This window comes from Neopsephotus bourkii, unplaced genomic scaffold (assembly GCF_033783945.1).
Source record: "Neopsephotus bourkii isolate Nb327-2 ecotype Australia unplaced genomic scaffold, CSIRO-AGI_Nbou_v1 NB_1542, whole genome shotgun sequence".
Lineage (NCBI taxonomy): Eukaryota > Metazoa > Chordata > Aves > Psittaciformes > Psittacidae > Neopsephotus > Neopsephotus bourkii.
In genome coordinates, this window is record NW_026902018.1 from 3,636,958 (window position 1) to 3,658,636 (window position 21,679).

Genomic DNA, 21,679 nt, shown 5'->3' on the forward strand with positions numbered 1-21,679 from the left:
GAAACACGTTAATTCCCTGGGAAACAAGGACAGACTCCACCAAATAAACCTGGGGTCAGACCCCTGCTGCCTTGCAGAAGCTTTCAAAGCTCACTCAATGCATCTTGAACAGAAAGACAAAAGATTATAGCAAAATCATGAGCATCTCCCACCAAAATAAGGTCACCAGTTCCGGCTTACTGTTTCATCCACATCTCAAACTAGAACAGCAACTAGACATCTGAAAGCATGAACTGTGGATTTGCCAATGCCCCCCTCCCAGGTAAAAAACCCTCTACACACAAGCCAAAGAGCTCACCCCTGGTTTGCCACCCTGCACCTCCAGATGCTGGACAGCAGAGGAAACAGAGCCTCGAAAAAGATTTGGCAGCTTGTAACCTTTATTTTTAGTTTTTTAAAATTATTTAAAAAGCATAATTAGAAACTTTCATTACAGAAATAATCCTAGCAAACCAGTTAGACATTCCATTGCTCAACAGTTAGGAAACTTCACATCAGCACCACTAGAGACACAGTCCCCACCCCTTCCAAGTGAATCCTCAGTGGTGAGAGCAGAGCTAACTGCTCCTCTACAGCCACCTCGAGGGAAGATGAAAACCAAATAAATCCCACTTTAAGCCAGGAAGTTGAACACCTGGATTGGCAAAGTTCAAACTGCGGCCATGCAGACCTGGACTCAAAGAGGACCAATCTTTCCATATAAAAGAACACTCCAGCCTTGGGTGCACCATTTCCTCATTTTATTGCATCATTTCCAGTAAATTCAGACATTTTCTTTATTTCTGCCTATATGAAGTTACTCCCTCCTAGATCTGCACACACACTACCACGAGTCCCAGAGTAATGCAGCTGGGCCCTTTAATCTGAAAGGGGTAACCATCAGAGGACAGCTTCATCCCAACAGGAAGGCCTTGAGGACTGACCCAGCTCCTCCCTTGGGCACACGCCACATCTGACGCCAGAGAGCAGACAGGATGGACTGGTGTAACTGCAGCCACCACCTTCCACAGCTGCCCAAGTCTTACCATTATAAGAGCTCACACAAGCAATACATCCTAGCTCGTTCTTATTCTTGGGTTACCAACAAAAGATATGTGAAGAAAAGAGATGGGTGAAGGCAGCTGGATACATACTCCAGCACCTGAACTGATTAAAACCCCCACGTGTTACACATTCATTGTTTGCATTTTAAAAGTCTTTAAAGTGATTGTGATGTGATTGTATGATCAGGGCTCTTACCACAACCCATAAAATCTAAAACAATGCAGGCAAAGTAAGTGACTTAAAATTTAGCCTCTCCTGGGGAAGGGGGAGGAAGGGAGAGAAGTAGGCTGATTCAAAACTCATGGACACTGGTGAATCACACCCTACCAAACCAAGGCCAGCGATTCCATAGGGCCACTTACTGAGAAACTGAGTACGTCCACCTTCAAAGGCCTTAAAGGAAGTCATACCTTCCATGTCTTTTAGTAATTTTCAGAAGAAAAAAAAAATAATCAACCTTTTATTATTATTTAGGCAATTATTCAGGTGCTGAGCATGTACTTCAAGCCCAACATTTGATATTTTAGTTACACACACACACACTCTCCACCTTGAACTACATCTACTCCGGCTGATGAACTGAGCCCTTGTTTTCCCAGAAAGGCCAACAAGGGACAGGAAAACACTGCTGAGCATAGGGAGACCAGTTTGTTTCCAAGGGTGATCCTCCACCACCACATAACCCAAGCAAGCAAGCTTTCTATTTCCTTACATTTAAACAGCAGTCCTCCTTTCTGACAGAAGAATCCTGGGAATGATCCTGCAGCAGCTTTCATATTCAGAAATAAATCCAAAACAGCTGGATTTATTTTCATGCCTCTTCTCTCTAAAAAACAAAAGCTTTGCCACCAAAATTCACATTCCAGTCCGGATTGCCTATTTGTGGACAGGGCAATGAGAAGAAGTTTGGGGTTTTTTTGGCAGAATCACATGGTTTTTGTTGTTCTCAAAAGAAATGGACCCTCACTTACACCCTGGCAAACCAGAAGCAGAGGTCAAAACAGTTGCTTTAAAAATAAAAAAGAAAAACAAAAAATGTTTTATCCAAATAACTCCCACTCCTGCAGGTCAGTTTGGTTTTCAGTATCTTGATACAAACTAAAGGAGAGCACAGGTACAGCTGGGCTGCAGCACAAGAAGGTGAAACCCAAGGACCCAGCCACAAACCTGGATCATGGCAAACTGAAATTCAAGGCCCCAGCAGCAGCACCAGCTGCCAGCCCAGGGGCTGGTGAAGTGAAACCCCAGGCTCCAGCAGCAACACCTGCAATCCTGGTACCTAGAAAAACAAAGCCTGAGCCCCAGTAAAAGCCTGGAGCTCCAGGTGAAGCCACAGGCCCCAGGGGCACCAGTCACCAGCCTGGAGCCCAACAAAAAGGAAAGCCAGAGGCCCCAGGAAGCAGTTGCTGCCAGCCCAGGGCCAACTCGAATTAAGAACTTTGTACTATTTCCTTAAAAAGATGCACTCTGCAGTCCATGATTGGTTGACATTAAGAAGGCAGAAGCCAAAGCGACAACAGGGAGGCGAGGCTGGTTAAAGCAATATACATTATATACAAACTCTTGGGTTAATTAGTCCACTTGGTAGGCAACGTCCTTCTTGTCTACAAGGCGCACTGGAATGAGCAGGGGAGGAGAGGGGGGCAAGATTCCATCCGATACCTTCTTGGCACTGCAGTGGTAAGGTGCCAGCGCCTCTTGATAGAAAACATGGAGAAAAAATAATCTTTAAATAACGGCACAAAACTGAGAAAGTCCTCCCAAAGCCTGCCCCAGTGGAATTGCCCGAGTCTAGATGGAGGGGCTGATCTGTCTGAGAGCAGAGTCTCTGCAGCAGGGAAAGGGCATTAGCAGCACCGCTTCTTCCTTTTACTGTTCTTCGTTAGCTTCACCACATCATTCTGTTGCTGCTGTTGCTGCTTTGCTAGGTTTTCTTTCTTTGCCCGCAGGACTAGCTCTGTAATGCAGTTAAACATCTGCAAGAGAAAACAAGCAAGTTCAGATCAGCCAGGAACTCAGGCAAGCCCAGGAACTGTGGGCCAAGTGGAAATCCAGTACCCGCTCCCAAGCTAAACCAGAAACACCACTATCTCCTTTCCTAAAGGAGTAAATGAAAACAGGTCAGTTTGGCAACTGAGGCCAGAAGTGAAGACTGCACCTCCTAGCAGCATTCTCCCTAGTGGCAAGTCTTTCTTGAGTTCACATCTAGTATGTTAGCATTGTAAAAAGCTAGTGAAAATGCAAAGTGGGCTCCCTCATTTCACTCCCCGGACTCTTCCAAACACAGCTGGAAGTCTCTTTTCCACATTACCTAACTCACTTGCAACTTGTACAAAGCATTTTCTTTCTTCCTCAACAGGAAAAATGTAATTCTTGCTTTTCTCCAAAACAATATCCCCATGTAGTCTTATCTATATTCATCTACACATTACATTACCTCTTCCACATTAATATTTTCTTTGGCGCTGGTCTCAAACAATTGGATCTCCATCTGCCCAGCAAATTTATAGGCATCTTCTGTTTCTACCACTTTTCGCTCTGGGTCATCGTTCTTATTCCCCACTAAAAAAAAAAGAAAGGAAAAGGAAAAAAGTCAGTTTGGTCTTCAGCCGATCAGCCCACTATAGAAGATCCTGTAACTCTGATTAGCAGCTCACCTAGTATCCGGCAGACATCATCACAATTCTGATTGATTTCATGCAACCACCGTTTTACATTCACAAAAGATTCTGCGCTTGTTACATCGTAGACAACAATGACCCCATGTGTTCCTCTGTAATACCTGTGGAGCCCAAGAAGACAACAAAAGTTAACTCAAGCTATGTATCACTTCAGCTCTTTCTCTTTCATTTAGCTTCTACAAGATTCACAACAACCCCCCAAGTTACTGCAATCTAGTGCCCCCATTTTCTTTCCACTGGGAGTCATTTAATTCTTTTACAACACACTATTCCTCTAAACCTACAGAGTTCTCTGCTCATTTAGTCTATACAAGTAGGTTCTGAAGTCCAAAGTTTGCTGTTTACTTCCCTGTTTAGGCTGTCAAGACCTTCAAAGATTAATACTGTCTTTCAGCTACATGAGGAAAAGGTAGCGGGGTGCCCCCACTACATCCTTGGAACTGGCTACGACATGAACCTTCACACTGTACATGCCGCATCAAGGTTTTGCAGTCATTCTGTTGTCTGTGAAAGATCATTTACAGACCAAGGTTTCAGCAGATCTCCAAATATACCCAGCCCTCAGTCACAGTTCTCTTGAGCTTACAAAAAAATTCTCTCTTATTGAGCGACTGTGTTCTGATCGCACCTTCCTACTCAACAGATCAACTCCATATGTGCATCCAATGCGCTCTGCTACCTTTAGCCATTAAAAATAAGCTTCATTTTGGTTTATTCCCATTAGTCTCGGGCAACCAGCACCTTTAAATGATGATGAACGTTTCTGACATGCAAGAAAAATAATCTGAATTCAAGTTCCAACATTATCACCTGCATGAACCAGCTAAAAGCAGACAGAATCCGCACCACGATGCTATATAAAACCAGCAAACTCCACCTTCTCAGTTTTCAGCCACATTCACAGGTATTCTCCCCACTGCAAATCAGGCAGCTTTGACCAAAATAAAAAAGTAATTTAAACCATTGACAGTGAGGTCTTCACCAGCACCCAGTTTTTATATTTGGTGTAGCTTTATTCTTTCCTTTTCATGCCCTAAAAATTATTAAGATTTTTAAGAAAACAAGTTCCAGAACTCAGCATACCGAAATTGAGGGTTTTCCCTTAAATTCTGACAGCCTTTCTAGATCTTGATCTCTTCCCACAAGCACCTCTTGCAGCACTCTTCCTTCCCCTGCACTTACAGAGACGTCCACTGTGACTACTCTGGTCCTCTTTGATAAATTATTCCAACTCAGCAAGGACACCTTTGAGCTTCAAAGCCTTCTAATCTAATCCAAACGTACTGCCTTTCAGATCTCAAGTCTTCGGCCTGCTTCTGCTACCAACGCACTTGAGCCAGTCCCTCTCTCTTCCTCACCCTCCTGTCATTATCCCTTCTCTAGCAGAAGCCACTTGTCTGTATCAACCATCAAGACCAACTTCCACAGACATAAACCACCCACAGAGTGCACTCATCTCTCTCACCCCTTTCCTCTCACATCATCACTTTGCAGTGACAATCACTGGGTATCAAATACTCCTTTATCATATGATGCATACTCTATGGAAATAGGAGAGCCTGCTCCTACTGCTCATCTGGGCACTTTCAGATGACAGTCAAATAATTCTTCCATGCATGTTCTACCAGTAATTTATGCTGTACATTCACTTCCCTTGGCAAGAACAAACTCAAATAAGAATTACTTATTCCCAGCCCGTCAGAGATCCTGTACTTTCAAATATTCTTGTCATAGAATCACAGACTGGTTTGGGTTGGAAAGGACCTTAAGATCATCTAATTCCAACCCCTGCCACAGGCAGGGACACCTTCCACTAGTTCATTCACAGTCAGGTGCTTTAAGAGCTTTAAAACTTGTTACAGCACTGCATTTGTGCTTTGTTAAAAGCTCAACTTTATTTTGTAACTTAGATCACTTAGAGCAAAAAATATTCCATAGCCTGAATCCAGACAGTGCCAAAATAACCCATTTTCTCCTGCCACTAACACGCACTGCACACCATTTTGGATGAAATACTGCTCTGTGCAATAGCATCAGAAAGGGAAAGCTCTCCAACCCTACCAACACATTCAATTTTTCTACATCTGAACAACAAACCAATTACCTTCAAACTCTCCCATATCACCTAATAGTCTTTCAATTCACCAACCCCCAGGCTGACCTACCACTTCCTCCCTAACACTGAGCATTACATTTGCAAAGACAACACTCAGCCTTTAGAGAAATGCAGTGGTACAGCTACACCTACGCAGAGCTGCTTCATTCTGCTGTGCGCACCATAAAACCAAGCCTGGTATCCCAGTCATCCAAACCAGAGGACCCAACGGAGCACCCTGCTGCTCCTACCTTGCCCACGCACCTAGATTTTCTTCTAAGCAAAGCATATGATGTCGGGGAGTAGAATAACATTCACCGTGTACGTACAGATCCCACTCCTCACATGTCGTCAGCACAGTCGCCGCTTGCTTCTAGGGACGAGGACTGTGGGCTGGACCATGCAGCACAGACCACTGTGGCATTCAAAACTCTGCAGGAGCTGGGAGCTTCTGCCACAAAGCACTAATAGTGCCAGCCACCTCAGGAGAAATATCCTCCTTTGTGCAAGACAGCAACCCCTGACTCCTGCTAAGTTCCTATCAGCACACACTGCTTCTATTTTTGGAAGGGAAAATTGCCTGGCACATCGGTCTAGAAAGGTTGCCAACCCCTCATCTATACTAAAATGTCATTTTCTCCATTGGCTGACGTTACCTTTTAGCAGCACAAGAGATAAGACCATGACTACTTCTTAGTCTTTGACTCTTAAGCCCCAAAATACACATTTTTCTTAAGAAGCTACTCATGCTATTTTCAATCACTTGTTAGATACAGCCTTGTGTCCTAGAAAACATTTTAGGCTTAACAAGTACACCAAACATTCTCCAACCTCAAGCGCAGGACAGTATTAGAAAACAAAGTCTTATCTATCCTACCCCCTACTTCCAATTTCAGAATGATGCAGTGCAGAATTGCTTTTATAACAAGTTGTAGGCTTTGGCGAGTAGAGAACAGATGGGGCTTTTGGCATTCAGGGAGGAGTAGGTGTAAATTTTGTGCTTTTGGCAACCAAGAGGTAGTTGAGGCTTTGACACTAGGGAAAGTATGCCTTATCTTCATTTTAGGGAAGATGGAGACCACAAAAATGAAAGCAAAAGAGAAATTAAGCTCTCAGTCCCAACCTCCCAACCCATGCCTCCCCCCCAGAAAAACCCTTCAGAAGCTACAGAACAGTTGCTTGGAGTGAACATGAAAGCATCCCACTGAGGTGGAAGACAACCAACCTGACCTGTATATGCCCTTGGATGCTTGGTAGTAGTCAACTATCTTCCATTTGGTTTGAAAAATTACCTAGATCTAAGGGTTTACACTTAGCTTTGGTGTGGAAAAGGCTTAAGAATGCTAACATTTAAATGGAAGTAAACACCCGAGTTGTTTGTTCTACCTACAGAGTTATATGTAAAGAAGCTTAACGATATAAGCTTACTGCCTTTGAGACATTACCCACTAATACTGCAGACTTAATACAGAAAATCTCCAGAACCAGCTAACCAAACTCTTGGTGTCCTTCAGCCATTTGTGTTCTTCTTCACATCTCTGCAGACTGCCTTTGCAAGCAGAAGGGAACATTCTGCCACTCACTGTGGTACTTCCTACTATAAGATACCAATAAGAAAGTTCTCAGATATCCTCTAGTAAATACTTCCCCAGATTAGCATCTGGAGTTATAATAACCAGTTTCATGAAACACGACAGTAGGCAAGTCAGAGCATTATTGAGCCAGACCATTACTGACTGCATCAGTTCAGTAGGGCCCATACATTTCTTTTATGGAAAAATAAACATAACTGGCCAATGTGAAAGATAGGTCACTCCTTTAATCCAGCATCTTCTCCAATATTTAACTGATTTGTGGTACGTATGGTTCTTTGGGTTTCATTCATCTAGAATTCTAACCAGTCCTACAGACTTCTAATATGTTTTCATACTCATCCTCTTTCTTCCAGATTTCTGGAAGCACATCTATTGTCACAGGCCAGTTGTTTAGTCTTTCGGACCCTCATACCTGCTGCAAAAGATACAGCAATTCTATCACTACAAAAAGTTTATCCTTCTCTTGGACATGCCATTGCACACAAATACATGGCAGAAGGCCCCTCTGCTATCACCATTCACCCTGTGCCAGCATCTGACAGCTATTACATAACGCCTGTATCGTAAGACCACAGTCCTGAATCAGGACAAAGCAGTCCTACAAGAGCAAATCAAGTACAGGAACTGGTTGCTCATGCATCTGAAGTGCTCCTGCTAATACATCTGAACCCTGCCATGGCACGTCTCTGGTGAATTTACATGAAATTCAGAGTTTGCATGACGCTTCATGACAACCAAATTCGCACAACTTGGCCTCTCTTCCCACTAGGCACCAGCTATCCCAGTATTTCCACATTTAATAGACAGTAAAAAACAGTGCTTTTACATTTCCCAATCCAAAATTCTGATCCAGTTCAGTTTTCTTTAACTTGTATAGAATACTTCAGATCAGCTTGATTTCTCTTTTATTCTGTTTTTCAGCTTCTGTAGCTGCAGTCAAGTAACATCAAAATAGAACAACCTTAACGTTTCCCAATTTTCCACTATTAACTCCTATCACCTCTCCCATTTTGCAGTTATAGGTCTATACAGCAGTACTTCCAACCCATTACTATTATTACCAGATGGGCTCTAATTTCAGGTTTGCTTGCCAGGCTTGGCTCAACATCAATCTGAAATCTACCTTTAACTGTAAAGGCACTTCCTGGCCTACAGTAATACTGTAAGAACACCTTTTTATATCCTTTACCTCAATCTAAGCCTCAATCTAGTCAAGGACTAGACAAAGACTACCACACTGTTGACAGCACACTCATACTCCACCCATGATTTGGTAGCCAAGCCCTTTTGTAAGTACTAGCACAGTAACTTGATTTGTCACTCAGTTTGGGATAAGCAAATCGGTTACAGCGTTACTTTGCCAATGAAGAAAAGGTAGAACCATTTCTAAAATTCAGATGTTGTTATCTCCTGGTTGATATGCTTGGGTCCAAAGCACCTCCTGAAAAGTATCAGTGAATGCTAGACAGTCACAGTTAGCTGAGCTAGCAGCAAGAGGAGCCCTCAAAACAGCATAACCAGCATTCCCAAAGTGTTTTCCTCAATGCTTCAAATGCACTCTGACACAGGAACTTCTTTGCTTAAAGTTGAACAAAGTTCAAATCTTTCTTTCCTGACCACAGTAGATTCTGTAACCACTTCACCAGAGTTACAGCAGGAAAACTGGGGCCTCCACTCCCCCAGGAGTAAAATACCCCTCAATTTGTTACAAAGCTATGCAAAAGAAAGTAGTAGCAGAGTTCAAATGGGCCATGGCACAAACACCCTCAAACCAGTTCAGCTCACCTATTTTAAATGTTAATCAAAGAATTAAACAAAACACTACACAAATTCTAATTGGCAGTTATTCCCATTCACCTCCTTTCCTGGTATTCCCTGTTCAGTGCTGGATACCATGGCTTTCTAAACCAGCTGGCATCGGCCCCACAAACCAACGCTCATTAACGCAGCTCCGAGTGGCGTCAGGGAATCTGAAAACAGGAAGGCCATGTGCTGACTCAGCAGTAATTGGGGCACTCTGTGACTAGCCCATGCACACAGCTGACAGGGGCCACAGCGCTGCACTGCTGCCTCCCCCTCACCACTTCCTGCCCCACGCTGCCTGCAGCACCGAAACAAGAAGTGATGTCACGCACAGGAACCCAACAAGAGGCAACCAAGGTTTTTCAAGCCAAACACTTAAGAAACAATGGAAGCAATCCAGTAATATCCGTATAAAAGAGCAGAGGAAAGGGGCGGTGCACACACCAGGTTCAATTTTGCCAGTTCTAGCTGGTCAGATATAACACAGATGCAGCCAATCTCATGATTTTTATGCCTAAATTAACCAATGCATCAGCTGAAAACAATCCTCCTCTCAAATAAGAACCACAAGAGAAGTCAGTCATGAAAGACCAAGTGAAACACCCAGGTCTTTCAAGAATTATTATTTTTGTTAATAAAGGAAACGAAAGTTCCATTTCCAAGTGCATTTCTTCCTCTTTCCCTAGTCCCACAGTGAGCAGTCCCACCTTTAATGCAATCAGTTTACAAACACACTTTATTCTCAGTTCCCAGGGCTGCAGCTCTGGGTGTGGTTTCTCCAGGAACAGGAAAAGCTGTGCACATGCTGTTCAAAAGGACAATGAGAATGAAACTGAACTCAAACCAAGGAAAAGGTTAACTTCATGTGGGCATCTACTTCAACAGAACTTAACACAAAGCGTCCTAAAAGACTATTCATCTGTCCAAAGAGAAAACTAAGTATTGGAAATCCTAGTCTTCAACCTCAAAGCTGTTCATTAGTTATACAACACTGACAGAGAGTTTGCACTCTGTACTTGTGCAACATGTTCAATCAGATTATGACCTTCTCGGACAGGCTTCAGAAACAAATTTTCTGCTATATACAGAACAGTGAAGTAACTCCAGTTCTACCATTTGGAAAGTAACAGCAGAAGAGTAAGACAAAGCCATCATGGAGACGCACAGAAGAATGAGGAAATCTGAAATCCCAGTTTCAAACCTAGACACATCATCATCACCACCACTACTGGTTCTAAAACAGCTGAGAGAAGTTCCACTGGACAGACCACAAAACTGTCACTAACTAATCAACTGCAACATTAAATATCTAAACTGTAACTCTAAACTGCAAGATTCATGCATAAAGCTACGTATCACAAAGCCCAGTTATACTCACGTTGATGTGATAGTCCGGAAGCGCTCTTGTCCAGCTGTGTCCCAGATCTGTAGCTTCACCTTCTCTCCATTGATCTCAACTGTTCGGATTTTAAAATCCACTCCAATTGTGGTAATGTAGCTGCCTGAAGGGAAAACATGGCTAAGTGAGAGCCTGACTCTTGTTTAGTTTGGATGTCCCAAAGCACACTTCTGAACGCTATTTGGCAGTAGCTCTCACACTAGACAGCAGAACAAGGTTCCCCCTTATCTGCTTATCACTGAAAATGCTCTATCAGGTCACGCTGATCTGTGTATTTTTATCTGCAGCTAATAGCTGCAGCTTCTCCCACGGTACACTTAAAGTTCAAAACTTGGTGTTAAAAAGTAAAATGATTCTTCTATTGCATTGGTGGTCAAGAGTAAGCATCCAAGTACCTCCAGAAATGGACAGCAACTATGGAAGTATTTCACTTGTGAAAACTGAGACAATTTTTTCTTGATATGCTTCTACAATCATTGATTTTGAATAGGGTTTCCTCCCAGTTAGTTATGTCACAAATATAAGTTGTTTAGCCACAATATTCAATCAATCTAAATCCCCAACGTCCAGTAGGAAGTCTGCACAGAATACAGCATAAGCTAAAAAAACTAAGCTATTTCTGGAACGATGTCAGTATTTAAATCCTGCAGGACTTGAAGTTGCAAGTGAAGATCAGACAGGATGGCTTGTACAGGCTTACCAGTGAGACAAAGTTAGAAACGTCATGTATTCCTAGTCTAGCTATCAGTAGGTAAATGCAGAACAACTCGTTGCAGCCAGCAGCACTGGAGCAGATCTTGAACATCTCACTTAACTGAAGTAAACAAAACACTCACCTGAGAATGTATTATCTGCAAAACGCAACAGCAAACTGCTCTTGCCCACACCTACAACAAACAAAGCAAGATCTTTGAATACAGTCGTCTTGGGGGTCAGATAGCACAACAGTATTTTACCTATCCATTGCATTTTAACTCTAACTAGGCTATTTTCTCAGCAGAGAATCTAGTACCATCCATCTCGGTACTCTCCCTGAAGGTTTGATCAAGCACACTACAGTCACTCCAAGGCTTGGTATGCTTCTTGCAGCAGAACCAACAGAGTCATGTCCCCACCTTCCTCCACCCCTCAGCAAACTCAAACAGTAGCTTTTGAATTGTGGTCACTTCTAAGAGGTCATAAAAGAATGATAACTAAAAGCAAGTTTACAATCAGCAGGCTTGAATTTGCTAAGGAAGATCCAAACCCAAGTATGCCCTGCTAATTAACAAGCACTCAGAACACAGCTCTAAACTACTCTATTGAATTTCACATCATGCTTAACATCACTGCCTACCTCCCATTCATCATGCCGTGCTGAACAGCAGTGGAATTTGGACTACTTTTGACAACCAGACTAGGGTTTCATACTAGAAAGCTTATGTTATCACGGCCACAGTTTAACAGAAGCCTAGACCAAACAGAGGAGTTGGGAACCATTGTTCTGCATTGCCATCCAACACAGGCTTGTTCCACATCTAATAGGAAAGAGAAATACCTTTCTGAAGTTGTGCCTTTTGACAAAGTGAAACAGTTCTCTAAGTGCTTTGAGTAGCACTTCATCCAGGTTTTCCTAAAATGATTGTTTGCACCCCGATCACACCCTGTCGCAGGGAAGCATTTTTCACAGTGCTTCAGAGAAGAACCATGAAGAACTCATTCCTGCCCGCCCAGCCAAGAGAAATCTGGGTATCAGAATGCCTCAAAGTTGTTATCTCTGTATAACATCTCTACTGTTTATGTCCCTTCCTCTCCTTTCCCTCCCTCCTCCAAAAAAAGAAGTCTGCTATGGCATGAAAACAAAATTCAACTTCACCAGAGTGATTATCTATTAAATCTTTTCAGGTAAAAGCTGTTTAATTATTTTGATGACATACAGCCTGCAAGCTTTTCTTAATAGAAGACCTGTGCAAAGTCTCGTTCGCAGCTGCTGGCATCTGAAGATAGCTACCAGGAAAGAAAAAACAAACAACTCAAAACATCTGCATGATTCCAGTAAGACAGGTCTCATTTGCAAAGAGTTCAAACCCCCAGACATCTGGGGAGGCCATGCCCATTTCTCATTGAGTATTTCAGTATCTTTTTAAACATCTTCAAAAGAGGAAAGAATGCTACTAAAAAATACCAAGTTATAGCCTGCACACAATACCTTTGAGCTGAAAAACAGCAGCAGAGCAGTTTTTGGACTTTAATGAAGCACTGGCTATTTAACAAGAGCTAAACCTCTGCAAAACACAGCCAACTAAAGCAAAATAATTTAAATGAAAAAAGGTTTCAGCAAGTACTACATTTCTTGATCGAGCAGGATAACAGGACTGGCCTCCAGCTTAGTAAGAAAATAGATGCTGGAACCCACAGACTTGTCAGACCACACCACCTTCTTAAAACGTCAGCCAGCCTCCGGCTACACTGCAGAGCTGCACGGGCTGCACATGACCACTGCTTTGTCAGAGTGTCCATTGCTGCAGATGCTCTCTGGTCTACACTGCTCTCAGCACTCAGGCATCTGGAGAAAAGAAACCTCCTCAACTCAGGAAGTTCTACATGCTCCCGATGACAAGGATCTCACTAAACAAACACTGCCTCTGATCCACACTGTTCACGCGCAGAGAAACCACACTCTTCGTGACCCTCCACCTCCTACACAGAGTTATTTGAAGATCTGAAAAGAGAAGGCTAGCAGGGCCTCTTTGCTTGTTGAAGACAGCAGACTGAAACAAAACAAAAGGCCTATTGACTTTGCACAATCAAAATTAAAAGCAAATTTCTGTGCCACACCAGTTTCTAAAACCTCTATCTTACAGAACGGTGGAGTGAATTAAAGCAGCGTACTGAAAGCACAGATCATCTGTATTTATTTTTAAATCTATGATTTGGCACAACCTAGATCACCAGCAGCTTTTCAAGATGACCTGTTCTAAAAGCACACAAACCTACTACCCTCCTGACATATTTACATCCAAGGGAAAGCAGATGAGACAGAATCTTCTTATCCAGTATCAGTCCACTTCCTATTGCAGAGAATAAACGTCAATAAACAAAGCAAGTAAACTGCTTTGTGGAAGCAGGGACAAAGCCTTCCTGTTGGGGTTAGCAAATACAAAAACAAAAAAGAAAAATCAATACTCAAACTGGATGGTGAGATTTAATTACAGCAACAGAGAACCACAGGCAAGCTGACAGTCCTCGCTTCTTTCCTCTCACTGGAAACACTGTAGGGACTTTGCTCAAGAAAACTCAGCTAAGAAATGTCATTTAATTGTTTAAAATGAGAAGTCCTCCTCAGAGTTTTCACCATCCTGTTTATCTTGCCTGAACACTTCTGAAACTCATCAGCAAGCAGCAGAGTTACTGTTCTACTCAGAATGCAGCACTTGACTTTAACAATCCATAGGCTCCCAAAAGCGCATGGTTTTAAGCTGTGGCCCCTTCTCCCTTGTTAGATCCCTTCATGCAGACAGAGTTTAGCATAGAATAGAATATTTTTACATACAGCTAAAGCTTCTGGGGGTGACAACTGCCAAGAACGTTACACTTTCACCCCAGAGCCATGCCTCGCTGCATGCCGGGACCTGCCGCCTTATGGACCACACCTCTATTATAAGAAGAGGGTGGATGCCATCTCCTCCAGTTTATGGAAATTAAGCTCTAAGCTGTTGGAGTGTTAGCAACACTGAACCAGACTGAAGGAAGGAATCTTCCCAGTCCCAAATCTTATGCATCTGGACTAAAGCACCAGACACAGGCTGAGTCCACAGACTATCCCTGCAGAAGTTTCTGAAACTGCTGCATGGGTGAACTGCCAAAAATATATATAACTGCCCCTTACCCACAACTGGTTTAGGTATTTGCATGCTATACCAGAACTAGAAATACACAAAGCTACTGGCTCTAGAAGGATTTATTAAAAATAAATATCCCTGACAAACTGCAGAACTGGGACTTCATGCTCAAGCACAGAAACAGCCATGAGGAATAATTAAGATAATAAAAGAGTATCAAAACGTAGTAGTTGCCACACTGGAAACAATGGTTCCTAGGGCTGAGGAGCAGCCAGCCTTTCCCATCGATGCCTTGGACAGCCTGTCACAGGGGAAGGGAATTCCCTCCTCAGCCTAGCAAGAGATTAGCGGGCGCCCTCAAAACGTGCGGCTGGCGAAGGCTGCTGCAAGCACCTACACTGGTGCTGCTCTTACTTGTACGTGCCTAATCTTCCTTTTCCTAACCCCAACCGAGCTATTTACCATAATATCCTGTGACAGCCAGTTCCGCAGGTTCACCAGATAACGCCTTACGAAGCCCAAGCAAACGCGCCCTCTCATTCAAAGCGGGGGGGGGAAGCCCCACCGACCCACCCGGGCAGAGCCCACCGCCACCAACAGCACAACAGAGCCCCGCCACCGGAGAACCGGCCGCAATGGCCCCGCGGGTGCCTCGCCATGACACCGCCCTCCCCACACCGCCCTGCCCGGCCCCGCCGCCGCCGCCCTCAGGCCCCTCACAGAGGCGAGGGGCGGCCAACCCCGCCAGCGGCCTACCCCCGCCCCCGGGCCGCGCCGCGCCGCGCTCACCGCTGTCGCCGATGATGAGCAGCTTGAAGAGGTGATCGTAGTCCCGGGCCATGGCGGCCGCGGGTGGCGGGAGCGACCGGGGCTCGGGGGAGGGAGGGGGGGGGGGAGCGGGGGGGCCGGCGGGCGCGGGCCGGATCCACTTCCCGCACAAACAGCCGGAACTGACAGCGCTGCCCCGCACCTGCGCCGCGCAGACAGGGACAGCCAGCTGCGCCGGCACGCGGCCGCGCATGCGCCGAGCCCCCCGCGCAAAGCGCGTGCGCGGGAAGGGCGGTGGCGCCCCTGAGCTGCCCGGCTCCCGCTCTCAGGCGTGGCGGCCATGATGGAGCTGTGAGGGAAGGGGTTTGCCGAAGGCGCCACCCTCTCTCCCTTCCTCCGCCGCACCGCGGCCCATGCCCTGCTTCCCCTTCACCCTCGGGCACACAGTGCCGTGTCCGTTTCTGCTCCCGCAGGCATTCGCTTGAGGCCTGCGGACATAGCACCAGAGGCGTGAGGGAGCCCCGGCGCCTTCAGGCAGCGCTAGCCCCGCTGCTCGGCAGGTGCAGGGGCAGACGGCATCGCCTGGAAACGTGTTCGGTTTCTTGAGCAAGGTACCTGTGCACCGAAGCATGAAGTCGCACAGCTATAAGGACAGTCACCATCAGAGCCCACCCTGCAGGTGAGGAAGCCCATACGAAGTGCCCAAGGGTGTGTCATGAAGGCCTGGCTGTGCGGGGCAGCCTGGATTCCTAGAGGTTTTAATCGAGAAGTGTGTGTGTGGCTCAGAAAGGCCTTAACTCACACACAACAGCGGTGCCTGCACCAAACACAGCCAAGTTCACAGTTTCAGACAGAGCTCTTAGCGTTGTCTGACACACAAACAGCCCGAGTTACACAGATACTCCACAAACTGCAAGATTGTGATCGCTTACAAGGTGATCTCTTCTAGATGGACACAGCACAATAAAAGTGCTGGTTTTCTCTTTAATGGCTTTTCTACAAAAATGTTTGTTCTTAACTGGTATTCGAACACCTGAGATCAAACAATGCAGGGTTTTGATGTAGAGTATGGCAATTACTTTTTCCTTTCATGGTTATTAAGGCTTGGTGATAAATACATAAAACCACAATAACAAAAGGCAGCATGCTAGCTATTGCATCTGTCTTAAAAGTAATCTTAGTTTAGCATAGACTCAAGCCAAAATATTGACATGGTTTAGTTGAGCTAAGTTGATTTAAATTTCAATGTCAGTTTACAATTTATTGACACAAGTATTTTGTTAACATGCACCTACTTTGAAGATCTTTTTGACAGGACCCAAGCCTAAGTAAAAGGTTGAAAACAGTGGAACATCACCACTGCAAACCATGTCAGTGACAGGGTGGGTGTTCAAACACTGGAACAGATCATCCAAAGGAACTGAAGGAGTCCCACCAGCCTAGACAGTGCCCCAAGCAGCCTGCTTTATTTGACCGGGCTTTGAGAGCAGGGGTTGGACTAGCTGGAAGCCAGAAGTGCCTTCCAGCTATAGCTGTGAGCAGTTTTTAGTGGTATTCTTTTTCCCTTAACATAAAAGCTGTAGACTGGATTTATACAATAGGGTTTGGTTAAGAGGTTTAAGAATATATTTTAAGGCAGTTGTCTCTGACCAATTCTAATTTCCTGTTTCTTTTGCATAGGATATTGTGGTATGATTCCACTGTTATATTTGTCCAGTTTGCATGGAATTCATATGGAAACAACCCAGTATGGCTAAAACAGCATGTCTGGGTTGAAGATTAATTTTTTTATCACATAGTATTGCATCTTCTAAATACTTCTCATCAGCAGTATGGCTAATGTCAGTGGTTTTAATTATAAACCCTCCCTTAATCTCAAAGAAGTATTCTGGCCTCCAGAGCTCACCCCTGTCAAGTCCCACACATACTGAAATCCTCTTAGATGACCTCCATCTCACACGCACTCTGCAACTCACACGTTTTGAACACTACATCCTGGAGTTCATTCTGCATTACCCTCAAGCGCATGATGTAGCTGAGGAGCAGGAAAAGGGCTGGAGTGTTACAGACATAAGTGTGTGTTATTTAACAGCCTTGGGTTCACAGAAACCCAGCTAGAAAGGGGTTTGCAGCTAGCCCAAACCCAGCCCAGTGCTACACCAATTCAGTATCACCCAACCCAGTAAAGCACTTGGGCTGCCCATCATGTAACCCAGTGTGCCCCAAGCATCAGGTTGACTAAGGATGCAGTGTAGCTGCAGGGAGATCACTTAAACCCGGCATACAAACCACCAGCTTAAACCACCAATGACAATGACTCCTATTATCTTTATTTTTAAGCTCATGAAACCTCATCATGTGAGAAGTATGAGCCACCATGATGTTACCTAATAAAATGGACAGTACCTTTTTATTATTACTATAATTATTATTTTATTGCTGGGATTTACCTAAAAAAATTACTATTTTATGCTTTCACATTTTTCTCTTTTCCATTGAAATTTTTAGAACCTTGTAGATTTAAACATCTCTTATAAACTATTTTTTATCTTGAAATATACACAGTTCAGCTGTCAGTCAGAGGCAGTTGCTTGACAGTTCAAACATGTTATTACAGTCACTTGTGGGGAAAAATTATCTTTTAACTGACAACTGGTATTTTTAAGATATTTGAAATGAGAAAAAAATTAATTCTTTAGTCTCCAAGTTGGCACAATCCATTTATCAGATCTCACGTTCTGGTGAAAATTACGGGTATTTTCTCCTTGATGTATTGTATTGTAATGTATAAATAGTTTAGCAAAAAGTAGCTATCAAAATCCAAATTCGGTGTTTCACTGTAATTGAAAGATTAGCATATTCTCAGTAAGTGCAAGTGAGCTCCTACCTTTTACTCCTCCCTCAGAAACAAACTAAACTGAGCGCAGAAACTCAGCTGCTCTTGGGAAAGGTAAATGAGTTTTTCCATTTGCTACTATAGAAGGTGAAATACAAATCATCAAAATACTCATAATAATAAAAGATCTTATTGGCTAAAATTAACAAGCTAATAAAGTGGCCTCTATTTAACTGTGATTTTCTTTCACATATGTATGTGGAGCATCAGTTACAATCTGAGATAAAACAGGTAAGCCAAGCACCCCATGATGGGGGCTCAAACAGCCATTCTTAACATGAACTTGCAATTTTTTCCTTCCTTCCTGTGTGAAACGATGAAGTGAGTGATTCTAATACAACCATGGAGCTTTTTGCCACCTATGTAGTAATTTTTTAATGGCATAAAATGAGCAAACATGTACTTTGTGTACATGTTTCAGAGCACAGAAGTTTTTGCATTGCATGGTTTAAGTGCTGTGCCTGTTATCCCAAAACATACCTTATTCATGATAGGTGAAACTAATTCCAGTGCTCGGAGACTGCCAGATCCTTAAAAGAGCGTTTGAGTCTTCACTTCTGATTATTACCAAGTCAGTGCAAAATACATAGTTGTAAGGTGGTTTAAGATCTGCAAGTATTATGGAATGCAAAAATCAGAATTAAAACCCACTTCAGAATGCAGAGAAATGTTATGAAATAAGCAGAATACAATTTTGGTAAGACCAACTGGGAGATACTGCAGTCTTGTATAAATAGTCACCTGCCAAGTACAAGACTGGAAGTAAATAGCTGAAGAGCAACTTTGTAGCTTGGCTTCACAGCTAATCACAACTTAAAACACACCACCGACACTGTCTATCCCACGGTGTTGGGTTAGACAGCTGGGTGTTACACAGGGCTTGCAAGGTAATATTCTCCCCTGGAAGACCTGGTCCAGCAGTGGACACCACAAGGCAAAAATGAATCGGAATGGAACAAACATGGTGAACAAAAATGTGAAAAATTAATGAGAAAAGACTTAAAAATCTAAACTTGTTTCATCCAAGGTTAAGAATACTGACATGATGATGCAGTTGTTGCAAAAATGAGCTGGTTTCAATGTCTGGGAACAGGACAAGCACTGGTGGACTCAAGTAGGAAAAAGGAAGATATTTAAACACAAGGTAAGCTCTGACAGTCTGACAGTTGGTGTAATGAAATGGCCTGGAAAGGTTATGGAACCTCCATTATACAATGCTATAAAAACCGATTATATGGAAATCGGTTCAGTTAAAGCTGAGTCTGTCTTAGATTAGGGGTAAAACAGCTGGTTTTCCCAAGTCTCTTCTAGCAGTATTCAACTGACTCCTTACAGCAAATCTCTGTTGCCAGGAGCTTACACCACGGGCCTGAGAGCTGTCATAATGTGAACAATCTGACAGGTTCTTGTACTTTTGACCTGTTCAAAGCACAGGGCTCCCAAATACCAACTCGAGATTGTAACACACTGAGCATGAGTATGGTAAAGATAAATTGTTCTGTTTGCTGCTACTGCCACAGCAATGGGTAAATTGCCTCTAACAGAATGTGTGTTACCGTGTGGTTGCATTTTATGCTTTCAAATGTTATGATGTGTAGTATTGTTTTCTCCCTTCATCGTGGTTTGAGCCAGCCAGAGTAACATGCCAGGAAGATTCCCCCCAACAAACACACCACCCACCCACTTGAAACAACAAATCCTGCTGCTATGGCTTCTCAGGTGCAACCAGTTGCTGTGTAGTTTCATAAAATAGGCAAAGCTTACTTAACTATTACATTACACAGAATATAAAGCTCATTTTTCTTTCTAAAAACTTGTATTCTGCAGCAAGATTTTCACTATTTCCATCAAATGACAGAAAAGGTGTTAGTAAATTAAAACAATTATTTTAAAAGATGGGTATGGCCAGGTAAAATAAAATACTGCTTTCCTGCAGCAGTACAGCCTACTGACCAGAAAAAAATCTTTCAGTGTTGGAAGTGCCAAGTACCTTATGAAGCCCTTGAAGGCATAAAAATCGAGGACTTTTCACAAGTTGAGTAACCATAAAGCTGTCTGTAGTCAAAAATACTTTGGAAACTAATAGGAGTAATTACTTAAAATTTCAGTAAATGTCAGTTGTGCCTTGCTTTTAAACCCTAGCTTGCCTCAGTTCTGCAAAAGGTTTTTATAGATTACAGCACAAACCACTCTACAAACTATGCTCTAGAAAAAGCAGGACCAAAAAGTAAATCACAGTATAAGGTTGTTGACAAATGAATTTGTAAAAAGAACAGTTTACACCAAAAGGATCAAAGTCAGAGCCTTTATTAAATGTTCCTTCTTCAAACAGACTGCATTTAATCCCCCTTTCGCATTTGTAGTTTCTAAGGCTATTTTAAATACTTTGTTTTACAGGGATTTTGAGTCTTCAGAACCGTCACAAGCAGCAAGGTAGCAGTACACAAAAACACGATGCTTTCATTGTCACTGAGTTCTATTCCTGCTTCACAGGGTCTGTGGAAAAAGCAACAATACTTCCAGTACTGGAGTTTTTGCACAGACCCTGGAAAGAAAAGAGGTGTCACCAGAGTTGAAGCCTGATGTGCTCTAGCCACATCTCACAATTGGCCAGGATTTATGAGTACTGGTTAGTATTTCTTGTGCATTATCTGTTTCAAAAAGGGGACCAAATTCTCAATTTTCAACTAATGTGGGTCTAATTAAGGCTATTCTGGTGTATTCAATACTAAAATACTCTCTGGGAGTCCTTTTCATGAAACCCCATCAGAATTAACATTTTCAAAAATGAAAACATTTTAAATAGGTGTTTGAGTTGAAATGCTGATGCAGCGGTTGGTTCAGTGTTTTCTTGTCTTACAGAGCTTTATCACGTCAGTATAGTGTCATCTATCTGTTCGTCAGAGTCAGCCTGGCCAGCCAGCTTCTTCAGGGATCTCCTGCAGCTTTCATTGAGAAGCTCCAAGCTGGCAGCATCTAGAATCTTGGAAACTGACTGTGGAAGGAAGACACCACCAATTACCAATTCCTTAGGACACACTGTGCAAAGTAAGAGTAAATGTAAGTGCCTGACACATGTATTTATCTCAAATCTTTCACACATACCCAAGTCCTTCATCTGGTTTTGCAATTCCAGACATGAGGACTATCCAAAAGCTGCTAAGACTTAGAAAAGAGGTCTGGCAGTGGATGTACAATGCAGTCCACCCTAAAATACACTCTAGCACCCCTAGTACTGCAGTAGGATTATACAAGTGATAAAAGCACTAAGCTAGCGGTCTTAGCTAAGGCAGCTACAGCACAGTAAAGGCTTAAGGGCATTTGAAAGCAAGGCTATTATCTTAAACATGGGAGGTATGTTAAATACCTTGATTTTATTAATACTACACTGTAGTAGTAATACTGTAATAAGTATTTTATTAATACTTACAACTGTAAGGTTGTACAGTATCAGTATTGCTTATTTCTCATTGCTGAGCATTAGAACATTGATGAAGGCTTAAGTGCAAACAGGAATGTCGCACTCCATCTACTTCATAAAAGGCTGGCAGCACATTCTGAACACAAGACAACCACA

The 21,679-nt window shown here is 43.2% G+C and overlaps 2 protein-coding genes across 2 annotated transcripts in view; both read right to left on the reverse strand.

The window, feature by feature from the left end:
- Positions 1-357: 357 nt before the first annotated feature.
- RAB35 (RAB35, member RAS oncogene family) lies at positions 358-15,315 on the reverse strand. Its single transcript, XM_061370581.1, has 6 exons — positions 15,228-15,315; positions 11,454-11,504; positions 10,597-10,720; positions 3,702-3,826; positions 3,482-3,606; positions 358-3,020 (listed from the first exon to the last, which is right to left on the reverse strand). Exons 1-6 carry the CDS (start codon positions 15,277-15,279, stop codon positions 2,892-2,894), a joined length of 606 nt encoding a protein of 201 aa, XP_061226565.1. The 5' UTR covers positions 15,280-15,315; the 3' UTR covers positions 358-2,891.
- A 5,078-nt stretch (positions 15,316-20,393) lies between these two features.
- Positions 20,394-21,679, reverse strand: part of GCN1 (GCN1 activator of EIF2AK4) — a 42,157-nt gene continuing 40,871 nt past the window's right edge. The window contains exon 58 of the mRNA XM_061370582.1: positions 20,394-21,097. Coding sequence (XP_061226566.1) covers positions 20,972-21,097 — 126 coding nt within the window. The 3' untranslated portion in view covers positions 20,394-20,971. The remainder of the gene's footprint in view (positions 21,098-21,679) is intronic.